General features: G+C 38.4%; 1 protein-coding gene across 1 annotated transcript; it reads right to left on the reverse strand.

Annotated features, from left to right (window-relative positions):
• Positions 1–87: 87 nt before the first annotated feature.
• Positions 88–25,792, reverse strand: LOC103466632 (RNA polymerase II elongation factor ELL). Its single transcript, XM_008412350.2, has 12 exons — positions 25,571–25,792; positions 21,893–21,940; positions 10,226–10,353; positions 9,534–9,688; positions 6,820–7,061; positions 6,147–6,271; positions 4,881–4,995; positions 3,533–3,989; positions 3,043–3,112; positions 2,486–2,657; positions 2,333–2,377; positions 88–2,113 (listed from the first exon to the last, which is right to left on the reverse strand). Exons 1-12 carry the CDS (start codon positions 25,706–25,708, stop codon positions 2,000–2,002), a joined length of 1,809 nt encoding a protein of 602 aa, XP_008410572.1. The 5' UTR covers positions 25,709–25,792; the 3' UTR covers positions 88–1,999.
• Positions 25,793–25,823: the final 31 nt, after the last annotated feature.

Consider the following 25,823-nt stretch of genomic DNA (forward strand, 5'->3'; position numbering starts at 1 on the left):
CACAATAAAACGATCATCCATCTACAGTGTGAACAGCATTATTTCTATAGAAGTAAAGCTGTGGTCAGAAGACTTGAGAGACGAGTATGTTGGTAATCATTTCATATTAAAAGGCAGTTCATGGCACTATAGGCTACATTTGTGAAACTGACTCTAAAAGTGCACAGTACTATGTGAAATCCAGCAAATATACAGTGGAACTATTATTGTGGAACCAATATGATCTTCATCAACATAGCTTTAATCTGCTTTTTGACATGAACCATGAGTTACGCCATATGTTCGTCTCCACCCAAGTGACCCACACATACAAAGAAATGAATTATGCAAGTCCCTGAATAAGTTATGTGAAATGGAATGACATTAAAAATATCACTTGAAGAAAATTAAGTACATAAATGCATGAAAAGCAGAGAAAAATACTGCTTTATCAGTGGAAATATCACTAATACCATAATCCTGACATTGGCCCTGCTAAAATGTTTTTCATTACCAAGAAGCATGCTATGATGGGTAAAAACTATTGCAAAACATATTGATGACAGCGGTTACAGACATTTGTATACTTCTGAATGCCACAGTGGGCACCATTTGGGCCATAATCTAGAGGCAGAAATAACATTTAACCATAAGCCCACCATACCCACGTGCTCTCTTTAAGATTACCAAGAGTAAATCAACAATCAGGAGAATTGTCCAAAGGCCATAAGGAACAGTTTTCCATGGAAACGGTAAGTAATGCACTTATCTGCCCTGACTTCTATAAGAATTACTGCACAAAACTCCATTGCTGAAAAACACACTTTTAAGACCTTTTAAACTTGCTGCAGTACATTTGGACAGACCAAACACAACACAAGGAGAATTTGGGGGAGATGAGACCAAAGCTTCACTCTTTGAATGTCATTACACCAAGTTTGGAGGAGAAATTGTACTGCAATCACCTTAAAAAACAGCAAACAAACAGTGAAGTTTCAAGGTGGTAAAATCATTATGTGGAACATTTGTTTTTCATACCGAGACAATTAGACTTCATATAACAAATGGAAGTGCTATTCTGCTTTATTACATATAATTTAAGGACTTATTTGTCTTCCATTCTTTGTATGTGGGTCATTACTGAAGTCCAGGCGAATTTCATGGCAAAAGCTTCATTCGTTACCAAGACAAAGTTAACGTTTTCAATAATTCCCCGCTATGAGTATTTTTTGGCATTTCTGAGAAATGAGACGGAACATTAGCAGGCATAAAATTCATTTTGATTGTAGTTCATAGACACGTTTCAACCTTTGGCTCTGCAGCCACTCCGTATATCCTACTTTAGTGATCAATATTAGATCAGGTCTCAGTTCTGCAGGTTTTTGGATGAATGACAAATTTTAATCAAGCTGAGTTCTACAAATGTTTATTTTGCCATTTTAATCCAATTTAAAAAGCCTTACAGTGCACTTATAACTAGCACGATGTAATTGCTGCCAGCATGTTTCTTATTATTGTACTAAATTAATAATTTATAATCCTAAATATATTTTCTATCTTAAAATCCACAAACAATTTTTGTATTTAAATATAAACACCTCAGTGGAATTTTTCTTTATACCCCTAAGTTTGATTGTACCATCACTTAGTTACTTACAAATCGACACTTTAAAGTTTCAACCAGTTTAAAAATATAATTACAAATTATGTTAGTTAGGTAGGAAGGATCACATCTGTTGGCCTCTCCTTTTTACTTGTCGTGTTTTACAGCAGAACTGAAACCAGCTCTTCCAGCCATAAATAGAGCTGAAAAAACAGAGCTTTAAAGGGTAACATCTGATCACGAGTAGGCGGTCACGGCCCACTTTTGACAGAGCACCTTACACCCTCCATTCCACTGACATTGTGGAGGAAAGTAAAGTGTCTCAGCATCTCTGGGACCTGGCTGGGCAGTCTTTGGGTCCACCTTGAGTCTTTTGGTCCACTTTTGTTGCAACCAAGTGTGGGTAGTGTGCAGTCACTAGGAAACTAATCCCTGTGTCCGGTCATATTCGGCGATCAGGCCTTTGATATGCGACAATTTTTTGTGGAGGTACTCGCACCGTTTCTTTTCTTCCCGGTATCCAGGAAACTTCTACAAAAAAATAAAACAAAACAGAAAGGGAAAAGAGTTTGTGTTAAACTTTTATTGATGGATGTTTCCCATTAAATCCACAAAAAAGTTCTTAATCATTGTAAGAATTTTTGTTTTTGTTAAATTTACCTATGCAAGTATGACAAATATGGCATTCATCAAAGTCAGGACATTGCAAAATAAGTGATTAAGCTAATAAACATTTGAAAAATATCTTACTTTCTTATATTTTCGATATTTTTGTAGTATTTGGTCCTCCATAAGCTGAAAAAATACAAAAAGAGAGTGGTTACTGCCCTGTACATGCTGCACTTTCTCTTTGGTATTTCCCTAAATGAAGCAATTCCAGCAGGCTCCCATTACAAAAAGTACCTTGTATTCTTGTGTTCCCGGTGTGAGAGTGTTGATCTTTGAGCCCAACTGAACAAACATCTCCGTGATGGCCCCAATTCTGTCATGAAGAGCTCTATATTCATCGTACTCGGCACAAAAGTCGTTGTGGTACAGTTGCCGCTGCTCCAGTGTTGTTACAGTGCTGTATTTTCTGAAAAGCAAATGGAAACACGTCTTAATCTCTGGAAACCGAGTATGTACCAAATCCGCCCACTAGATGGCTCTGCAAGAACTAGATCAGAGCATGGTGTGTTGAGCAGATGTATAAATGTAGGACATAAGATCTTTTGTTTTTGTGAGTTATTTTCAGTGAAGCTTTGTGACACCGTATTTATATAATCTTCCTCTGTTTATCTGAATGAGTTGAAGCAGAACCGTACTGTTAAGGGAAACTTTGGTTTTTCCTTTGAGCAGTAGGTTAAGGCAGAAATTCAAAACTACGCTGTAAAATGTTGAATCGACAACTCTTGTAAAGAAAGTTGGCTATGTTTTACTCATTATAAAAAGGTTAATATAAAATTTTTTAAAAACCTTACATGAAATAGTCGGGCAGTTCTTCAGTTGAGGCTCGGTTGACAGGTGTTTTGTCTCGCTCGTGGTCTGTAGCTGTTTAAAAGACACATTCATGAGAAAGATTAATTTCAGTATATAATCTGGCAACAAGTCTGTCATATCGAGATAAATTATTTAATGGTGTCTGATAACTGATCCGATCCAAGGCGAGCAGTTACGTCAACAGAGCAAAGCAGGAGGTAAATCTGCCTGCTGACTAGCTCGGCCATAGGTCACCCAGCTGTTACACAGTCAATCATCAACAGACAACAGAGTCACTGTTCTTACTGCTGTCTTAGATCAAATTCTATTAAATGCTCCTCTATTAATTCTACAAAAAAAAAAAAAATCTTGTAACTCAAATCTTGGAAAGTTTATTGTTTCTTTAAACGGCCTTCTTGCGCAACCTTGTCCTTACTGTATCTTAACAGCAGAACAGAACAAATTATGACCTGATAAAACTTTGGCATTCACCTTTAACATTTTCTTGGTTCTGCTTCATGTCTGGACTAGTCTCAATCCAGTTTGGCTTTAAGCGATCTCGCTCCTTGTCTTTGTGTTTCTTGGACCTTTTCTTTTTGTGCTGGCCATTGGCGAGCTGCTGTTCAGTGCATATAGAGGTGCCATTGTGTCGAGGCTTGGGACTGGGTAAAGTGGGAGCCGGTTCCGTCTTCTCTAGTTTGGAAATAGCACACGGCATGCTGAGCTTGTGTGGCGAGTACAAACCGACTGGGTTTCCCTGAAGATGATTATTGGTTATGTCGAACTCTGTTTTTGTCGCCGCACAAGAGTTTCCATGACTGGAGGAGTTACGAGCCCCATTGGTGCCACAGTCTGCATGAGATGGCGACTGCAAGGGCAGACAGTGTTCCGATAGCCTTTGTTTTTTGGGGGTTTGGATGCTGGAAGCGTCCAAAACCAGTGACCGTTTCTAGAACAAAGGGGAAAGAAAACAAATTAAATATTACTAGAAAATTTCGAAGAGGGTTTTTACAGTATTGTGGATAAATTAGTAATTCTTCAGATAGTGTTGAATTCACTTTGGGGAATGAACATACCATTCAAAAATAGTAACAGTGAGCTTAGAAGAAATACCGAATACAGAAAAAAACGATGAGAAAAGTCCATGTCAAATAAGAAGAGGTAAATTCAATTTACATGATTGACTTTGATGTCTGGATGTCCAAGACAATCAATATCTGAGGCATATTGGTTGTTTAATTTTTAATCATATTCTCTAAGTGACCAATATTATTATTTTTATAGATTGTTTTGATATTCCAATTAGAAACCTATTTATTAAGCAGTTTTTAGGACATAAATCCACTGTACAAATAATATGCAAATAAGTGAATATGACTAAATAAACAAAAACAGGTTTAAAGAATTTGAACTACTTCTGGAATTTTTTTGTTGTTTTTTTTTTTTTTAACTTTATCATTGTTGAGACACAAAAAATTTAAATCAAAACAGAGAGGAGATGAAAACTCTTGTCACCTTTTATCTTTGGTCCTGCAATGGATGCAAAGTTTTATAGATTTAAAATATATACTTCTCTTTGTCTATGAAGACTAGTTGTGTATCCAGACATTTCCATAAAACAGAACATAACATCACTTATCTATTCATTTCCTGGTTCTGGGAAATAACTAACCATGTAATTTTATTTCCTATTGTACGTATGATTCCAGTAAGAGCTATTTGAGTTAGTTTTGCTAATGCATTTTGTTTGTACATTGAATTAAGAGGGTAATGCCTCATTTTTAGTCATAAGAAAATTAGGAAATAAAAACAAGACAAATCTTGCAACATGAATATTTACCACTGAGATATTTTTGGCAGGACTGAGCCGTAAGGGAGAATCCCCAAGAGTTTTGTGCAATGAATGGATGGACTGGGGACTCCTCGATTGGTTGTTGTGCAGTGGCTGAAGTTTTCTGTGAAGACATTTAGAACACAGTACCTTTACTTAGACTAACTTTAAGGTAAATGGCCCATAAAGCGAAACAGGAAGAACACAGAATTGTAGATTTTTGTGCAATGGGATGAGCAATTACAGCTAGGAAAAGATAGATGTGGAAGTCTTTCCACAGAAGAAATAATTACAGAAGTTATGGAACTGTGATTTTGTAAAATAACACACAGGAGCTGTCCACAGAGACTAAACACAGACTCGTATGAGAAACAATAGCTGCATATTTAACCTCTTTTTGGCCAAAGCCTTTTTTTTTTCCTGGTAATCTGCTTCCTTCAGCTCCTTCCTTGAACAGATGCCATTACCAAAAGTCACTTGCTGCAGTGAATTCTTGCCCTCTTATTAATAGTGACAGTAATAGTGGAGCTCCTAGCCACTAAGTAGCAATAACCAACAGTTCTTAGAATGCTTTGAACAAGTAACTTATCAGATAAACTGACTGCAGAGAAGATGCTCCCAGGTTTATTCAAACCACAGCTTTATTGTTGTTGGCAAAATATTCGAATGAATACAACTGCAAAGCTTTTACACTCAGCAGGAGTGCTGCAAGATTCTAGTGGGAGTTGTGCTTTTTCCAAAATGGCACTGGAGCACATGGCTTCCATGTTTTCTGGCAGGCACTTAAAGATCACTCCTTAACTGCTTAGCCTCGCAAGTCTTGCCACTTGGCAGCACAGAGCATGAAAAATTTTCCATTGCTTTGATGTCTCGATTAAAAGATTCTTCTGAGCAAAGGAGTTGTCATTTAGAAGCAGCATTAGAAAAACAAATATCAAAGCAGACTGACACCAATAGTGCTCGGCACAATAGCTCAATAAGCAATGACCATATTAGACTGTTTCTGCTTGATCTACACAAGAGGCTAAACAAGTTTTGTAGTGCATTAAAAGTAAAGCCATATTTGCTGTTGAACACCGTCTCACACCTTTATGCTAAGCTAAACAGTTTGCAATTTATGTGCAAAGTATAAAAAGTGAAAATATTTACAAACACTGTAACAATGAATAATAATAATAATAATAATAATAATAATAATAATAATAATAATAATAACATTTAAATATCGTCTTGTCTTTTGCTAAATTTTCATATTTGGCCTAAATGAATTCCCACCTGATGAGAAGCCTGTGGATAAGTTGCTTTTCCTCTTCCAGATATCCAGGCCAGTCTCTTTGGACAAGTTTGTACAGCTCATCCTTCAGAGAATAGCTGCTATCCTTAGAATTCAGCTTACCAACCTGGAAAACCAACATTCCTGTTATAGGACAGAAAGTAGTGTAAAAGGAAACAAGTCTAGCTGTACTTGTAACCTCTGACACAGCACTGTTGCACTATTTTTATCACTTGTATACAAACTAACCCCTCTAACACAAACATACCCAAAGCAACCAACAGTTTCTGCGATGACTTGGATCCCAGCCTGTGTCATCCCAACCCTTCTGTCAAAAACACTATCTTCTCATTAAAAGATAATTAAAAGATAATTAAAGCACAACCCTAATTACTGTTGCCACTGCCTGCACAGTCTCCAACTGATGATTGCATTGGGACCCTCAAACAATGTGAACACAGGAAATATGCCTGACATAGACCTAATGGTATCGGATTATTTTTATTTGCACAATTGATGACCAGGCATGGGTAGATTTATACAATTCTTATATATAATGTTTAATTTTTCAGTGTTATACCAGATCCCAAAGGCAGTTAGATTTACTCATTGTCTAAGATATTTTATTTTATTTTTTATTTCTAATTGCAATATATTAATCCACCAGTCTCCTACCTCCTCTAGTACATAGGTCAGATCAGCCTTGTCCTTTGGGCTGGCCCTCTCCCTCTCTAGCCATAGTAGCATGTCAGGCTTCCTGTAGGGCTTTAGGGCCAGGAGATGAATGATGCGATCCCTTAAGGGCCGATGTGCCACCGGGCTGGGGAGCAGGGGCCTCTTGTTGCTGGGGGAGTGCTTGTTACCGCTGTCAGAGCTGGAGGCTAGGCCCTGTTTCCTTTGCACCTTCACACACTTACCTATTAATAAAGTAGATAAAGAGTTTTTAAAGAGATCAAGTTAATTAGAGGTAGTGGGTATTACACCAATAATCTCAAGTTGTTTGATTTGGCTAAATACTGCGCTCAACTAAAGAGGAACATGCTTTCAACTCATTTGATAACAGGACGCAGGCAGTGAAAGTATCCTGAGAAAACAAGGCTGTCTTATCATTCCCAATCCTGTCCTGAGGGTAGATATACAAATTATGCCCCAATTGTATAAGTCAAGCCCACACATGACAGGCAGACAATACATTTTTGTCATTTTATCTCTTCTGTTTTAATGGAATCAGCTTTATGCAGGTGCAACAGATAAGACTGAATTTACATGCCAGTCTGAAAAAGCAGTTTACATGCATTAATACACAGAGCTCAATGCCGAGCTCATGCATTTTCTTTTTTTTTTTTTTTATGTGTGTAGAGGCTGCACCAGTGTAATGATGAGATAGTAGAATGGGCTTCTCCTAAGTAAACAGGTACGGTGGGGAAACTAAAGCAATTAACTCAGAGAAGGTTTTCTTCATGTTACAGAACTAATTCAACTGGATCCAGGTCACTTCTTGTGGATGTCTGCCGACCGTAATCTCATTACAATCCTAAGCCATACATTGGTTTGAAGGTTATTAAAGGTCAAAGACTAACACTGTGTCAACAGAGAGAGCTTGGTTGATACTTGGCTTTGTTATTTACATATCCTGGAGGTGTTATTGTCTCAAACAATTGGAAATATACAGGGTCGTGCAAAAGCATTTGTACTCCTGAAACTTTATTTTTTTTAATTTTTACACTAAAAATTTTCTTGCCTTCTAAGTCAACTATTTAAATTTAAAAATTCATCCACTGCTTAATTTAAATTCAGTACAGCTGTTCTGTTCATAAAATCCCCATAAACAACATTATAGTTTTTGGTTACAATGCAAAAAATGCTCAAACGCTCCAGGATGTATGAATACCTTTGCAAGGCGCTGCTCGGAATTGAAGGTTTCTAAAAGACCGCATGGTTAACACTTACCTTAAACCAAGTAATGGAGCTATTCAGCTCTGACTAAAACAACCTGCAGTGCAACATTTCAAACAAGCAGCAACTAGAGACATCCCTTCAGAAGTTTAAACTAGAACTGCTCGAGGGGCATTTTTGTGTCATAATTGTTTGTACTGCTTTGAAACTTTACCGTACTGTGGAAGTGTTTCTGAGAACTAGCCAAACAATAAGCTTAGCATCTGTTAGCCATGTGGTAATATTACTGGGGATAGCTTTCAATGTTTTTTTTTCTCTCTCTCTTTCTTTCTTTTTTTTTTAACTTATTTTAGCACCAGGTGCTTACAAAGTCTTCAACGTAGTTGCCAGGTCTTCTTTTCCAAGCATTAAAATCATACACTATTATCTAAATGGTCAACTTTTTTTTTCTTCTTCTCTTCTTTACTGCAGCATATAATTGTGACTTAGTGTATAGGCATTTTTTCTGAGAAGTATAGCATTACTGTACCATAAAAAGACGGAACGTGACCACAAAACAACTGTGCACTCTTCCCTGCCATGTGGCTCATACTGAGAGCCATAACCCATTTAAATGAATCTCCCGATGTGCAGGAGAAGACATGTTTGAGTAAAATGGGAAACCGTATTCCTGCATAATTCTTAGTAGGAATTTTTGAAATTTGCCCCATCATTCATCAAGTAAATTCAGCTACTAGAAATATATTTACATGTGACAAAATGCAACAGCTAGACACAGATTTTTTCAACACCTTTAAATGTTAAACAAAAACAATAAACTTTCCATGAGTGCAATTACATATTTTAAGCCTTTATTATTGAGAGGCCTCCGTCTTTTTAGCAAATTTTGTTTTTAATCAAAAAATCTGAGTTGGAAAATGGTAAAAATGCCAGAATAAATTGGACTGGTTAGATTTCAGACAAATATCTAGCCAGATTTTTCATGCAAATTATTCATTTGCATAAATAATTGTAAACAAACCTCTTAGAGCAAGTACGAGATATCTGTCACTTAAAATGAATATTACTGGCAAGGGAAATTGGTGACAAGTAATGACTTAGAAGCAGTAATATGTTTCAAGTTATCTGTATTAACCAAAATATGCTTTAAAAGGATACTTCTAAATACCTGAAGCCAGGTCTTTAAATAGAATGACAAATAATCATCCAATACAAACATGCTAAGATTATAAATCTTGATAAAATTACATTCACATAAACTTACTATGATAGTCTTGAGATTTTTAGTCATCTTTAGACCATAAAAGTCAGTCATTAAAGAGATTCTGAATTTGTCCAAAGGAAGACCTTAAGACAATTATCTTCTACTGGTGAGATATTACCTGCTTAGTACCTTTTAATATAGCCTCACTTCAAAAAATGTAAATTCTGAACTACCCCTGTAACACTAGAACATGTAAGAGAACTTTGAAACTCTTAATTCCAAAACTTACTTGGTCCTGGCTTGATCTCAATCGCTGTGCGGCTCCAGATGTCCTTCTCCACCTGTGACATGCGCTCGCGTGTGGTCTGGTAAGAGTCGTCTGTGGCACAAACAGTGATCTTGTCTTGAATGCTCCCCTGACTCTCCAAGTGATCCCTGCCCTCCCTGTACATAGAAAAAAAAACAAGTTGAGTCCTGTAGCTTAGCCAACATTACATTTGTCTAAAGCAGCAAAAGAAATGATGTGCTCATATATTTGGTAGTATTTTAGTTTTACAATTAAATCCAGTGACATAATTCTTGGACTGCTTGAGTGCACACTAACTTCTTGTGAAACACAACAAGTTCTATGAACCACATGAAGCAAATTGACCTCTTCTGACCTCTACAGCAAGGGGTTCTAATTTCTAGAGGCTAAAACTCTGGTGCAGATGTAATCTCTGAAGAAGTCCATTGACTCTGTGAAGCCACAAATGCTGCTTCTCTGTTGTCAACGGTCACACCTTTGAGGTCCGATGTGGCTTGACAGCCCTCAGGTTATTATTAAAGCTGAATGTGGTCCGGCAGGCATTTTGTCCATTGTTGTGAGGTTGAAGAGAGAGGGCCAGTGTTTGGTCAAGCCCCGCGGTTGCAGCCTGACACCACATTTACTTTAAATTCCATTTGTGGTCGACAGTGGAAAAAGTTCTGTGTGCTGCTCACCCTGAGATAAACTGGTGAATGCAGTCAAAGCTGGACTGAGGCTTGTCTTTGCTGTCACTGGAAAGGTAAAATGAGAAGACTCTGAACCCATCTGGAGATTCAGTGGTCGGTGCTGGGATCTTTATGTACTGCCAAAGATAAAAACAGAAGAAATATGAGTGTAAAACTGTTAGGAAAATTTTTAAAAGCTAAAATATCTTTGTAGTCCCCTGCAAAACTATTGAATTTCCACGACTTTGTAATGCTTCATTGCAAATGACGGCATGATTTATTTATTTTTCATTGTTTTATTTTTGTGTGTGAATTTATGTGACAGATGTACACAAAGCAAAATAAAATATAGTTTTAACATTTCTGTTTTGCCCATCCTTTTATCTGATATAGCTTAAGTTTAGCATGGAAAATGAGTTCATGTTTGAATAGAAATATTCAACATCTGGACTTTGACTAGGTCATTAATTTAAACCATTCCACTTTTATCTGGATTAGTTTTCCATGCATTTGTAAAATCAGTTAAAAAGCATTTACTATTTTCCTTTAACTTTATACATTTTCATTGTAGTAGCCTATCACAAAAAATGCAGATATTGTTCATAAACTTTTGTGTCGGAAATCTGACACAATGTAATGGTATATGCATATTTTTTCAATGTACTGCATATTAGACGAAAGACTAATCATTACACTAGCTGTGCAAACCGTAACACTGAGGTAATATTTAACCTTTAGCAGTTTTGTGTGTTCGCTGACAGGATTGCATTTATCTGCTGTCATTGCTATTTTGAGCAGCGCGTTATGTAATAGGATTATTTTACTTCTCCTAAACACAGCCTGAACAAATTCAGTGTAATTTCAGAAATGCTGGAAAGACCAAAACAACAAAAAAATCTTTTTTTTTTTTTTTTACTACTCAGGACAGTCCCTGGTTTGTTATGCTGCTCCATCCAATAAATGTGACCTAAATAATCTGCCAGGCTGGCCAGTCATTAGAGCTGTAAGGCGCCTCCCAGGTCAAAGAAGATGACCTGCAGCCAGTCATAAGGAGATCCAGTATGATAGCCACAACATAACATAAAACAAAAGTGACAACTCTTTTACTCAGGTTCTAGCCTCTCGTGTAAGAGTCTGCCCATTGCTTCTTCTTAGCAAACAAGCCAATGGCGTAAAATCTACCTCCGTTAGAAATCTGTTACATAAAATGACCCAAAAACCCATTTCCACTAAAAGGATAGTTCAACATAGAAAGTCATTAACCTACAGGTAACATCCTTTAAAACCTCGTCGGGTAGTTACTTCCCTCTGCATTTCCCTGAAGCCGTATCTCAGTTTATCAGTTTGAAAATGGGCAGGTTACAACTTCTGTCAATAAAATGTCCTAGATTCAGTTATGGCTTTTTTTTTTTTTTAAATCTTCCATTTATTTATGGAAAAACTTCAACCAAAGCCTGAATTTGTTTCATTGAAACTGCTTCTTTAGCCACACCCCATAAGTGATTGATTACCAGTCTTGTGCCTGACAGCACACTGCTCCCAGCAGATGTGACAGGCAGGACTTTAGCTGTCACAAATGCCCAGTCATGCAGCAAAGCCATAAGCATTTTTTTTCTTTGCAACATGAAGCCAATGAACAGCATGTCTCCTCGACACCCCTCCTCCTTCTTTTCTAAAACCCAACGCATGCCATTCACCCTACCCCCATCCGCCTCTAGCTTCCCCTCATGCGCACAAGTCCACCCAAGTCAATACAGCACGCAAAGCGGCCCGCCAGGCCGAGGACACTTGAGACACAGCTGACCATTAATTTTGACCCATTTATGTCTGGCTGTTAACAGGATGCGGTTAAACACAACGCACTAACTAGGAACGATCGGCCAAAACAAGCAAAAAATATGAGCAGGGAGTCGAGCCTTCCTGGATCTTTCATGTAAAGAGCCACTAACAGAGTTTCCTAATAACACAGGTTCAACAGTGCATCTCTTGTATTTATTTTTTTTTATTTAATAAATGCAAGATTTAATCTGAACAAAAGGTCTCTGATAAGATGAAATGTTTAGCATCGTAATAATGCCACCACATCCCCTCTTTCAGTTGATGCCAGCAGTACGAGTTCCCCTGCAGCCATGCATTAGATCTGCCTGTCACCCCGATCCATGCCACCGTACACACTTCACATTCTAATTCTAATCAATGTCACTCGGGTCAGACTGTTCAGAGGTCACCCCCACTTTATTCACAGCTTCCTTCCCAAGCTTCATAACCATATGTCATTTAACCCATTAGTTCCCAGCAGTCCCCGACGCCCACAAGTAGAGCCGTTCCGGCTAATCACGGGATCACAAGCGCATCCCGAAAGTGCTATGAATCCACAGTGAGGCCAGTCAGAGAAGCCTCTGTTCCTATGAACCATGAACCATAAGTCATGGAGTAATTGCTTGATTTGTTGGCTTGTAGCCAGATAGCTTAGTACAATGTCTTTAAATAAAAAAATTTTTAAAAAAAACTTGGCCATGTTTGGAACAAACATAGCAAAATGTATTTCTACTGCCTTGTACTACTACAGCTCCATCTCTTTTGAATTGAATTGTTAAGAGTTGTTTTAAGACACCAAAGATTCCTAATGAAACTTAGTTCAAGTTTCCCTTGACGACTTCTATTCTAGTCAACAAACTGAAGTCATCTGTCTACTGCAAGTAAGGGACTGAGTGCTGATGGCACCACAGAGTACCACGTCTAAAAGAAAATCTAATCAGTTTGTTCAACTCCTGTCATTTCTTTTGTTCAATCAAAACCTAAAGGTATCCAAATACTTACTGATTAGATTTGGGTGCCATCAGTTATCACTATTCAAAATCATGATCAGACCTCCTGATTTAATTTGCATCTTGTGATGAGCAATATGGTTTCACTAATAATTGATGGTGTTGAGGTAAGTTCAGTTTTGTGGTATTGGCTTTTTATGCCCATTTTATTTTAGTTAAAGTCACTTCACACATTCACAAATGTGATGTACTGTGTTCTCTCTTGTCTCTGTTTATATTGCAATAAAAATAACAATAAATCTAACAGATAATGCATAATTATCAATGTTTCATTACTTCTGCAACAACAAGGAATAACTACTGCTTTCTTTTTCAAATAAAAGGGATAATATCCAATTCATTTTTTGCTTATTTTTATGTTTTTATACCACTGAGCAGCAAAACCTTATTTCTACTCAAAGTTTATATAGTCATCATATAATCTAATCTTTGTTGTACAAAATATGTGTTTCTTTAAAGAAAGAGAGCAGCAAAAAGAAGTCTCACTACCCAAAGTAAGTTCTTTGACTGTCATTAGATAACATATCTAGGATTATAATGCTCTGCAGTATAGTATACTTTTAACAAGTAAAGTGAACTCTGCAAAAAAAAATAAAAATGCTGTGACATCACCAGCTTCAAAGAATTACAACAATGATCTCAGTGGAATATACTCATCATCAAAGCCAAGGTATCTCCGCACCCAGCCATTAACGCTGACTATTAATCACGTTTGACGAAAACATGCTTGTTTCCCTGCGAGTCAAGTAGAAGGTGAAGATTTGCATAAAGACACAGTTATGGGCATTTCCATGTGAAACTTTGGCCAGATTCCCCCAAGGCTTGTCAGTGTATTTGTGTGTTGCAGTTTTTGTTTTTCAGCAGGGCAAGCCTCATAGTGTCACAGGTCACATGCAGGGGTGAGGTCAAACATCTAGCTTATGGCTGAGGTTAAATGTCAACACAGAGGCCGGTGTCAGTCAGACTCTGTGGAAAAGCCACATCCAGTCATCAATGACTAAGTAAACTCTTAAAAAACTGGTCAAAAACAAAGCACACACAATATTTTTATCACGTTAACAAAACTTCACGTGCAGCTAATAAGTTGCTGCTAAAAGCTGAAAGAGAAATGGAACTCTAACACTCCCAGGTCAAGAACTGGGGAAACGTGTGCTTACATGCCATGGAAAGGAGCTCTGGTTACACAGTTCTACATAACTGCATGCGATTCTTTTAGTGCATTGTCAACACATTGGGTTTTATTCAAGCTGTTGGGTGTTGTACTGCATTCACGTTAAAAACAAGACAATCTGGTACCCTAAAACTGCAATGATTTAGGCGTAACAATGTTTGTAAAAGTTATGATTTTAAAACCCTTAGATTTTTTTTCTGCTCTTTTAAAAAACAGTTTTTTGAAAGTGTCACTACCCTTGCAGTGACGTTCCAGCCCGTGTCTGTTCACAGCATTTCTCACCCAGAGGAAGTGTCTCAGCCTTTTCCATTTGCTGTCAACATGACTGGGTGACACAATAAGATAATATTTCACATCTCTTTTGGCTCTCAGTCAGAACACTGAAGTGGACATATGATTTTCTGCTTCATTTTCTTATCTTTGGGGCAGCTGTGAGTAAGTGGTAGTCATCTTGCAATCCAAACCTTTGGTTCGGTTCCAGTTTGCTCTTGCCAAACATTGACGTGCTCCTGGGCAAGACGCGTGACTCCAAGATGCCCACCAATCTGCGCACTGGTTTATGAATTCACACGTGTTTGTAAGTGTGATTGGATGAATGTGGCTTTAGAATAAAATGCTTTGAGTCATCTGTACTTCTAGACAAGTGCCACATAAATTCAGTCCAACGACCATCACTTGAAAAATCTAAATATTTATACTGGTGAAACTTGGACTGGATACTTTTACACTGACGAAATAGTCTTTTAAACATAGTTTGTGATCTGTGAAACCACTACTCCATTTGTAGCGAAACTAAATGTTATTTCAAGCCTGCTTGTTTTGTGTTAGGGCCACATTACATGGAGTTTTACTGAAAACCTGCAGTCTTCGGAGAACTAAAACTTTAGTTGCAGATTTTTTTTAACAAAACTGTTTGCAGCTTTGTCCAACTGTTTTCCATTTCCATTACTTTCCTTGTCTTTTTAAATAGTACTTTTAATCTCTTGTCCAATAAAGCAAATATTGTGTATCATGAGTTACAAACCTAACTAGCTTAGAAAGAAAGCAAATTAATTATTTTACCTATGCATTACAAGTTTCAAATTATGATCCCTGAGACATTAAGTCTGATAATCATTACTCTGAAGGAAGCTTAAGTCCATTTTATTCTAATCAGATAATTCTGCTAACTTGTGTCAGTTCAATAAAATCCATCAGGTCATTATTAGTGACACAGTGAGACTCATGCACAGTAAATCCCCTCATTATAAGGGGAAGAATTACGGGTAGCTGTTGGACAGTTACAGTTAGAGCTACCAGATGACGACCCGTTTTCAGTGCACCCCCCCGCCCCCAAACAGAGCACAGCCTAATACAATAACTGCCTCTGTGGCTCCAGTCCAACCACATCTGCTAATCCAGGCCCTGTGTGTTTTGAGATGTCAAATACTTTCAAGCTGTTATAAGGTGTGAACTGGACTGGAACAGAAAACCGGCAGGGGGGCTCAGCAGTTGAACAAGGACAAGGGCCAGTATTTTTGTTGTTCTTGTTAAAGTTCTGTGACTTTAGGAGCAGGTCAGACTGTTTGTCTTGAGAAAAATATAATGTATGTAACAATAAAACTTGGCCTGCCCTTTGCTTTGTTAAAATAAAGCCAAGTATCTGCAGGGAAAGGTCAAAAAAAGAGTCTATCACTGCCTCTCTTTGCTTTGCAGATGAAGGCAAGAATGAAAGTTCTGGTATTTGGCATGGCAGAGCTGAGATGAGACGAGATGCGAACTACCGCCTCGATATGTGATTTTCTCTAAAGTCTTTTCCTCCTGCCCCTGCCTGTACTGACACTAGTTACTATTGTCTTTTCATCTGAGCCTACTCAGCCAAAGCTGCTCTGTGAGCTGCCAGTCTTTTGTTCTAGCTTTTCCCCCCACAAAGCTGAGTGCAATGGCCTGTCGGGCAGCCTGGATTATTCATGAACGACAGGGACGTGTGGCTGTGTCTTGCTTGGTGGTAAAAGGAGGGATTGGGGGCTTGAGCATGTGCATGGAAAAGATGGGGGTGGTCTCAGTGACTACGTGGAGCCAGTGCATGAGGGATGGCTCTAAATAGTTCCTCCTCTAGGAATGTGGGGTTCAGTGGAGAGAGGAGTGACTTGATTTAGGCATTGCTATTATTACTAAAATGATGGATGCTACCATCCATCATTCAATGGGCAAGTTTGCTTTTTATCACCAGAGGCAAACATTTCGCTACCTTTAGTGACACTTTCAGTCACGGTAGGGTGGCAATGTTGGTAAAAAATAAATTAGTAACAAGTTTTCAGGCCTAAACCTTGCCAGCAGCACAGCTTAAACAACAAACACATTTCAAACCACTTTCAACCTGTTTTTAGTGAGCATCGAATGATGCTATAGTGATGTTTGAGGGTGTCCTCACTGAGGGGGGTTGGTAGATACAGGAAAAAGAGGCAGAGGGGGGTGGCTGGGACTGACGCGAATTAGTGCAGCGATATGGGGATGGGCAACTGTCGAGCAACCCCCAAGGTACTGCATGTTATGCCAAGCAGAATCAGTCTTTTTCCAAAAAGGGTCTAATCTGTCAACCTAAACAAATGCTTGCAGTCTCTCTGCACTTGACACTGCCATGCAATCCTTCCTCAAAGGTGCCTTCCACATCAAGATGGAGTGTGACTGCACTTATGTGCCAGCAGTCTTATCAGAAATAAGTGTTTTTTTTTTCTATTGATATAATTATTAATATGGTTTTAGTTATTAGTTAGTTTCATAAAATGATCCTTGAATAATTAAGACTGAACACCAAAGGTGGTGTAAAAGATGTGGGTCAGTGTAAAGCCTATTGAATGGAAATGTGGTTATGTGACTTTAATCAATACCTACTAGCTCATAGCTATTTTGGTTTAATTTGAGGTAAGTCGTTTTTTGTTTTTGTTTTTTTGTTTTTTCAGATTCAACTATCCTAAACATAAAACCAAGATTAGTCTTCAGTTGAATAAATTGCAATTAAATTGTAAGATACAAGTATTTTTGAAATATGTATTTTTACTAACATAAATAATCTGAGTTATTTAGTGTAAATGAATGAATTGATTCAGAACTTAATTAGACCTCATTTCACAGAGATTGTTTTCCCCTGCTGTTAGAGTGCTGCCACCTGTTCCACTGTTTAACCCACTTTTCCTTTCCATGTGTCTTTTCTGATGAGTTAGTTATCTGTTTGACCACAATATCCGCCAAGTGATAAAGATGAGTCAAAAAATGATTATTTTTTTAAACAATTACCACTCTTTCAAAGAAACAAAGGAAGCGACTTTACAGTGAGTTCAGATCCTTCATGACAGGCCAGCTACAGAGACTTAAAAGCATGAGGCGTCAGCCAAAGTAGCATTTTCTCCAAACAAACCACAAAAGTTTTGGAGACGTGAATGAAATCAAGGTCCTTAAGATGCTGAACTGCATACACAACCCTACGCTTGGCTAAACTAAATGCAGCATATCAACACACAAGGGCATTTTGCTAAATGTCAAGTGCGGACGTGGAGTGTTGACGATTTAGGCCTTGTTCTGGTGCCACAGGACCTTGACTTTAAATGTGGGGCCATCTGTCAGACAGTGGATGCTGGACAGAAATTGGCCCGAAGAACAACAGTGTGTGTGTGTGTGTGTGTGTGTGTGTGTGTGTGTGTGTGTATGCGTGTGTGTGCGTGCGCAATTGCTGAGTCCACTGTACAGTATTTAAAAGTGGTAAAAATGTCTTTGTTACTGATAAAGTCACAAAGCAGAAAATTAGATATATTTCTTAAGTTGTTCAATTAGATGGTGAATAAAAGATTCACCATCTAATCTGTTCCTGCACTGTGGCTAAGTAAAAAAAAAAAGTTATGACACATTGTCCTGTGTGATATACTACGATACACCCATTGCATTTATCTAGTTTTAAGATCTGCTTAAAAATATATATTTTTTATTCATCCATGTAGTGTAAGAAAACAATAGCACTACCCCTATTCTCTCAAAAAGTCATCTTTCGCAGCAGGACTCCCAAAAGACTTGATCCTAAAATATACTGTGTGATCAAAAAAAGAAGAAAAAAAAAGAAAAACTCCAGAGAGCCTTAGGCAAAGAGAGAATGCGGACAATTTGCCTTGCTTAACACATCTGGCTCAATAGAAAGGCGTGTGCCCTTTCAGAAACACGTGGGACAGCTCTCCCTCTCACTGCTGTGCTACTGGGAGAGAACGACCATCAAACCGCATTCCAGTTATTGTTATTCTAATTAGTGTCCAGAAAAAAACAAAAAAAAGTGATGTGTGCATGCACACGTACACACACACACACTTGCACAGAGCAAAAGCTTATTTTCGGTCGAGCACGAGGCGAAGTTGGGGTAGAGAGGCAGAGCAGCCAAGTGTGAGATGGAAGCCCTGATGTCTCCCAAGGATTCAGCCAAGACACGGGGTGAAACGGCACAATAATCAACAGGGCCTGCGGAAAGGAGCCCAGGGGAAACTCTGCCTTCACACACAGTCGTCATGAGAATATCTTTTAAGAGGACCTCCACATTCCCCTCATCCTCACACACACAGGCTGCCTTTATGTGACAGCTGTGCACATAAAAAGAGACAGGGCTATAAACCAAAACAACTACCCAGGCTACTGTAGTTCAGCATTTATCAGGCGAGAGTGGAATTAAACTGTCGTTAACACCTGACAGAGCAAAACATACACATCTCTACTTTAATGTCCATGTTTACTAGCAACAAAATATGCCCACAAACCGTTTTCCTGATGCTACAGTATAAAATCTCAAATTGCTGTCTAGTGTATTGTGCACAGTGTTAACTAAGTTCAACAGAGCAGAATGAGTCAATCAAAGAAATGAAGACTGATTGAATATAATGTTCACATGTCTGAAAAAGTATTTGGCTCCTTAAATATGTATATATATTTTTTGTTTCTGTTCGTTTTCCAGATTTACATGGTTTAGATAATCAAACTGACAGGCAAAAATGACCTAAGTAGATACAAACCACAACTGTATAGTGATGATTTGACTTATTAAAAGGGGGGGCAGGGAAAAGCTATCCAAACCAAACTTAATTCATCAAGCATAAACAGTGTGATTAAGATGCTGTCATGGCCTCCGTCGTATTTAAGTCTGGACTTTGCCTCAGCCAATCCAAAACATGAATGTTTTTCTTTTGAACCAATTTGTACTTTAATTTATTGTCCTGGATGTTAGCTGATGGCCAGATGTTTTCCATCAACATTTTATAAAAAGCAGAATTTGTGGTTTCATTAATTAAACATCTTTCAAGTCCTGACACAGCAAAGCAACCCAAGACCATTACATCACTGTTCTATGCTTGACTTTTTTCAAGAGTTAGCTTACATTGGGTGTTGCTTGTGAAACGGGATTAAGGTTTATAAAACATGTCTTTAATCACAGTTAATTCAGGACTTTACATGGGGGCAATTGTTTTTGTATCTTAGGGTTTTGTTTATGTAATTTTAGGAATAAAATAAGTATTTGAAAACTGATCAAGTTATGTTTGTATAATATTAAAATATGCTCAATTTAAAACATTTATGCCAACACCCCCCCACCCCCACCCTGCCCCAGAAAAACCATTAAGGGGGAAAACGCTTTTCCATTAACAGGCATTCAACTGTATTGTTTTATATCTTTTCTATCTTTTTGCAACAAAATGAAAATCTATAACCACAGAGGCAGTTCTCCCAAAGCCCTGTAAGGAAAATAAGCACAAAGATGTGAAATTCCAGGCCATGAGAACTCAAACCAGTTCTCAATACATTTCATAATCCCTCTGTGAATTCAAAGCAGATTTTGCTGTGCACCTCTGCCCCATATGCTGTTTATTGATCAGCATATGGGCTCACGGTTTGTATCATTTTTGAAGTCATGTCATTTTCCTTTCATCATGTACAATAATATGTGTCAATATAAAAAGTGGTAATTCTGCTGTCATTTCAAAGTTACATATTCAGCTTGAATGTCAAATTCAAAGGTCTCATATACTATGCCTCGCGTTGCATGATTACAAGCCTGGCAGGACTATTTCCAGTAGTAGGGCTAAATGCCGCAGAGACGGAGAGAAGCTGCCGAAAACCTCAGCTTGCTATTTCTTGATAGGCGCCCTGGCCCCCGGCACCGCTAAACCCTGGAGTGACGCCAGGACTGTGATTTGAGGAATTCTTATGGTTTCTGTGGCCACACAAGTGCCCCCTTTACAGGAAATTTGACATAAGCCAGCGAGGGCAAGAATCAAAAAGTAGCAATTGTGGTTTTTACGATAAAGCTCAACAGTTGGCGGTTGTCAGTGGACAAATGACCTATTGAACCTTATGCGAGTTCTGGGGGAAGGGGCGAGCTGTTGTAAAAGATTCAGCCAACAAACACACACCACAGGAAGTATTACATCTTTAATCCTGTAACCTTCCGATATAGATAGACATACTGTATATTATCTTGGTGTGTCTCATGCCAGACTGCCAAATTCACAAGCGTCCTCCCCCCAGTAACAGCTTAATCTGGGCTCCCCCCACGCGAGCAATGGCCGCATCTCATTCATTAGTGTCCAATCGTCCGACCCTGGGAATATTGTCGGTAGGGGGAGGGAGTCCATGCTTGAATTCTGCAAAGCAATTTGAATATGTAATGTGCCAGCCAAGATATAATCACCAATTCTTTTTCAGTGATTAAAGGAAACTTCAGTTGCTGTCACTTGACACTGCTTCACACTCTCACAAGCAGGTTAATCAGCAGGTGTTTTCACTGATATCTCACTGCACTTCAACAAGCATGGTGGGGTTTTTTTCTTGTTTTTTTTTTCCAATTAAAAAAAAAATCCCACTGCTTGCGTGCCATTAGAGTTTTTCAGGTCTTTCATGTCTTCATGCCAACAACAAGCATGGAGACTTGGGGACTCCCTAAGGTTTGCCAAATCCCCTAACCCCAGGCCCCTCCCCAGAACAAAGCCTCCCCAGTTGCACGCCTGACCCAGTAACCTGGCAGGCAGGGGGTGATGGCATACCCTGTCTTTGGACTTTTAGGGCCCCGTGTGAGTGCACAGGGCCAGTATTTGTGTACAGAGCAAAAAAGTCACTTTTGTCTGTGGAATCAGTTCTTGTAGTGATTAGAAAGGCCCCCGATAGACAAAGCCAGTTGTGCTGTTAAAATGTACTTGCCTAACGAGCAGAGGTGGGGAGAGTCTAATACTGACCCTGCTAATCTAGATGGAGGTAGGCAACTTTCTTTTCAGGCGCTTCAAGGAAGGTCCTCCTACTTTCTGTACCAAAGGATGTTTTTTCTCTCTCAAAGACTATCCACCAGGTGTCTGTTTAGACATGTCTAATCAAGGATACTTGACGCAACAAAGTATTATTGTGGAAATGAATCACACCTTCACCCTAGGCTGTGAGGTGAACTGGATTAACAGCGACCACTATATCATTCTAGCACAACAATAATCATTCACCCCCATCATTCACCAACCTTTGGGGAAAAAACAGACTTTCTTATGAACCTATGGAAGTGATAATTTGATATGAAATAATCTACCAAGATGGCAAAAAGAAACCTTCAGGAATGTGCACAACAGGAAAAAAATCTAATAATTCTCAGTTTCTGAAACATTAAAGAAAATATGGAAAACATCTTACCCCCTGGCTTCCCTTGAAGCAAATTACTGGCTGGTTTGATAGTGAAGCCTGTAAAGAAGGGAAGAAAACGTCCAATTTAAATTGCAAATCATGTTCATCTCAAATCTACAAAGCAGTTCAAATATTAAAGGTTAAAATATGTAGCCATTCTGCATGCCTCGGTGTTTGTTGCTATAACCACCGTTCCACAGTAAGTGTAAAGGTTAAGAGTTTCTGGCTCTAATCTGAAGAGAAGTGGGAGTAATTAATTATTCTACTGCCACCAGAAGATTTTCTTCATGTCACATTTGCGATTTATGTGTTTTTGAATATTTTTTTCTTTCTTTTTTTTTTTAAACACGCAATTCCAGTGGTAATTAGGTGTAAAATAAAATTCTGGTTAAATATAGTTTTAAAACCAAAGAACAAAGCAAGTACCATATATTTATCCCAGCCACCAGATGAATATAACAACTCATGTTTGATCTGTTCTGACAAATTTCCACTCAGACTTGTCTGGGCCACACCAACTCCTCTTTTATTATATGGTTTTAATAAGATTATAGTTGAGAACGGTGAAACGAATGCACTTTTGTACCCTTGAAAACTGAATCCGAACTAGACATGGACAGTGATCATATTATTTGTTGTAAGTAACAGTGTCTGCAAACCAATAAAATTGACAACATGGATCAGATAAATACACTCACTGTTTGAAATTTTTTTTTTTGCTTTTCTTTGTATTTTTTATTTTATTCTGTTCTTATTTGAGTCCTGCTTTTAACAATGAAATAGTCATTTTTTAAATCCTGTTTTCAGTAAAAAAAAAATTTGTCCATGTTGCCCATCCCTAATCTGAACAAAAAAAAAATCTTCAGAGTGAAGATTACATTATGTTAATCAAACCCTTTAGAGCACCATAATATTTGATACTGAGTTGATTCCACATGCATTTCTATATTTATCACAGTGCATTGTATTGGATGTATAGTAGCTATCAACCAGTAACAACATTATTAAAGTATCAACACCACAGCTCCATTATTCTTATAAATGAAATATGCGATTGATATGTGTTAGTTCGTGTTTGTCAAACTTTGCAAAATCTTGTGAAGTTTGTTGTAGCCTTACGTCAACAGACATTCAGCTTCTATTTACTTTATAAAGCAGGCCTCCTTGGCAGCAAAATGCTGTAATGTAAATAAAAAAATCATTTACAAACAAAAAACTAATGTGAAACAATTTTATGTGACTAAGTATATCAGCAAACATGCAGGCGATAATGGAACGTTCAGACTCAATAAAATTATGTAAAAAAAACAACAACAAAAAAACAAGTGGTTTCATTAGTATAAAAATATATGAAGATGGCAGCCTTGGCTTCGAAAGGGTGCTGGTCGTTTCACCTCTTTATCGTTTTCTTCCTGTGGCTCTTCTCAACTTGGGTAACAGAAGAGAATCATCCTTCACAGGGCTGATGATACTGACCCTGTGCCAAACTGAACTCGCCAGGGAGAGTTTACAGCAGCTTAGACCAATGAGGATCATTTGCAACAGTCATTTTTAACAATCTATCGATAATATTCTCTGAATATTATCTGGAGTCACTGTTACGTGACTCAGGTACATAAAATCAGAGATTGCTCAATTATTTTGGTGTTACTGGGTCTTTGTATCGTTCTTCATAAGAGCCATCCACACAGGAATCAAAAGGGGTGTAAAATAAAGTCTTCAGAAAATAATATAATTACATTTATGACGCATTATTGTTTTGCCTGGGTCCAAATATAAAGATGCAAACCAGCCCACACCCACTTTAGGAATAATAAAACTATTTTCTTATGGCCTGATAGATTGATCAACATTCGAATCAACTACACTACACTTATAAATAGCACTGATTTTATTTTTTCATTGCAATGTTTTTTTTTTCTTCTTATAGGCTATCTCCATTTAACTTTGTGACTGTCAAATGCTGCATTTTAGTGTTTTATTTATATTTTTTGATTAGACCTGTTTTCAGTAAAAGTGACTTTCCATGCAGAAAAAAACAACAACATACATTTCTTTGAGGTTGCATTCGCCTGTTTCTTTTCACCCTTGATTGTAAGCATCAGTGAAGTAGCAGCAGCTGTCAGGTTCGGGTTTCTGCAGGACATAAACCTTCCACCCTCACAGGGGGTGTCCTCAACCGGTCTTTTCTGGGGTGGTCTACGGCTTGGAAAACATGCTGTCCCCCCCCCTCTCTGTTTGCCTGCTGTGGCCTGGAGGAAGCTGTCAGGCTGTGGGAGAGCTCCGGAGTTTCCTCCGCTTCACGGACCAATGAGCTCCGGGGATGGGCGGGCATCAACAATACACAACAACTTTCAGAGCCAGTGCCACCGAACCCAGCTGTTTACTATCCAGCTCAACCACCCAATGTCGGGGTCCAGGTTTAGAAGCAGTATGCGACTCGGGAATGTGGCGCACACAAAAACAGAGTCATTTGTTTTGACAGCGGAAAAGTAAAAAAAAAACAAAAAAAAAAAAAACGTTCAACTAAATGAGCCTCCTCCTGCAGCCACAACTGTAGCTCTGTCTTATCAAACACTGCTGCGGGGAGAGAGCATTTTGGATAGACTCAATGATCTCTGACTAATCTAATGGGCCATAAAGGCAATAAAACAGCGTTCCGAATCTGAAAAGGCAAGTCATTTTCTCGATCGAATATTCAATTTATTGCAATGAGCGAAGCCAAGCAGTTTGCCTTAAAAAAAATAAACAAATGAAAACATATGCGTTCATCCTTCTGCCAAAATAAATTTGAAGATTCTGTAAAATTAATAAATTATTTGCTAAGTGTTTTAAGTGGCTGTCATCTATTTTCCAGTTTGTTACAACATTTGATTAATATCCCTAGGATATGGAAGACAACTGTTCCACATGAAAACCTTGCATTCCAAATAAATTGCTGCTATATTAGCGTTTCAACCGACCGAGCAGAACCATAGCATTTTATTTTCACCTACTGCGAATGTCCTCTGAAAGTTGTCAGTGAACTTCCGGCGGACATTCAGCTGAAAGTTTAATGGTGTTTCATTTTGACGTCCGAAAAACGTCGGCGGCGGTCAGAGAACGTTCAAAACAACGTTCAGTGGACGTCGTCTGAAAATTCAGCACTAGGTGGGATGTAGCCTACATAAACCGAGAGAAAATATCTGCTTTTAATAGTCAGATGAAAAACGAAAAGTTTGTTTTTAGGGAGACTCGGTTAAAAAAGAAAAAAAAAAAGAGAGAAAAGAACACCGCATAAAAATCTAGCCCAGTTTATATTGTTTTTGCTTAAGTCAGTTCGAATTATGGAATATGGGGGAGTAAATAAAAAATATTAAGAATTGCATGTTTAGATCCTAATAAATTCAGTTCTGCCTTTTCTGAGTGGGCGAGAAAACGTTTAAATCAGCCTGCTTTTATCAGCCACCAGCGCCTTTTGGTCTGAATTTGGACAGTCCATACTCAAAATAAAGAGCTATTTGAACTTTTGAGGGTTTTTCAAAACAAAATATTATTTGTGCTCCGTGCGAAAAAATAAACCCGGCGACGTTTTCCAAAGCAGTTCCCGGAGTTGGGAGAGAGACGATAAAGAAAACAGAAAATGTTCCTACAGGAATAATAAACGCCACCAGCGGCTTTAAAGTTAAAGCCGGCGATCTTGCTTACCTTCAGGTTCTGGAAGGCTTCCAGGGTCCGGATGGCCGTGTCAGTGAGTTTGACGTGGTAAAGACTTTGACTCGGATTGTTTTTGTTAATTTTTCCACAGGAGAGCCCATACCGATGCTCCTGTCTCAGCGCTGCCATTTCTACAACTGAAGCCGATTGGCGACATTCTGCCCGGAACGTCAGGGAGAAGAAGGCGTGGGGGCGGAGCCAACACACGTACACTCACACCCCCAAGTACCAGCACACACGCATT

The sequence above is a fragment of the Poecilia reticulata genome, linkage group LG6 (assembly GCF_000633615.1).
Source record: "Poecilia reticulata strain Guanapo linkage group LG6, Guppy_female_1.0+MT, whole genome shotgun sequence".
Taxonomy (NCBI): Eukaryota; Metazoa; Chordata; class Actinopteri; order Cyprinodontiformes; family Poeciliidae; genus Poecilia; species Poecilia reticulata.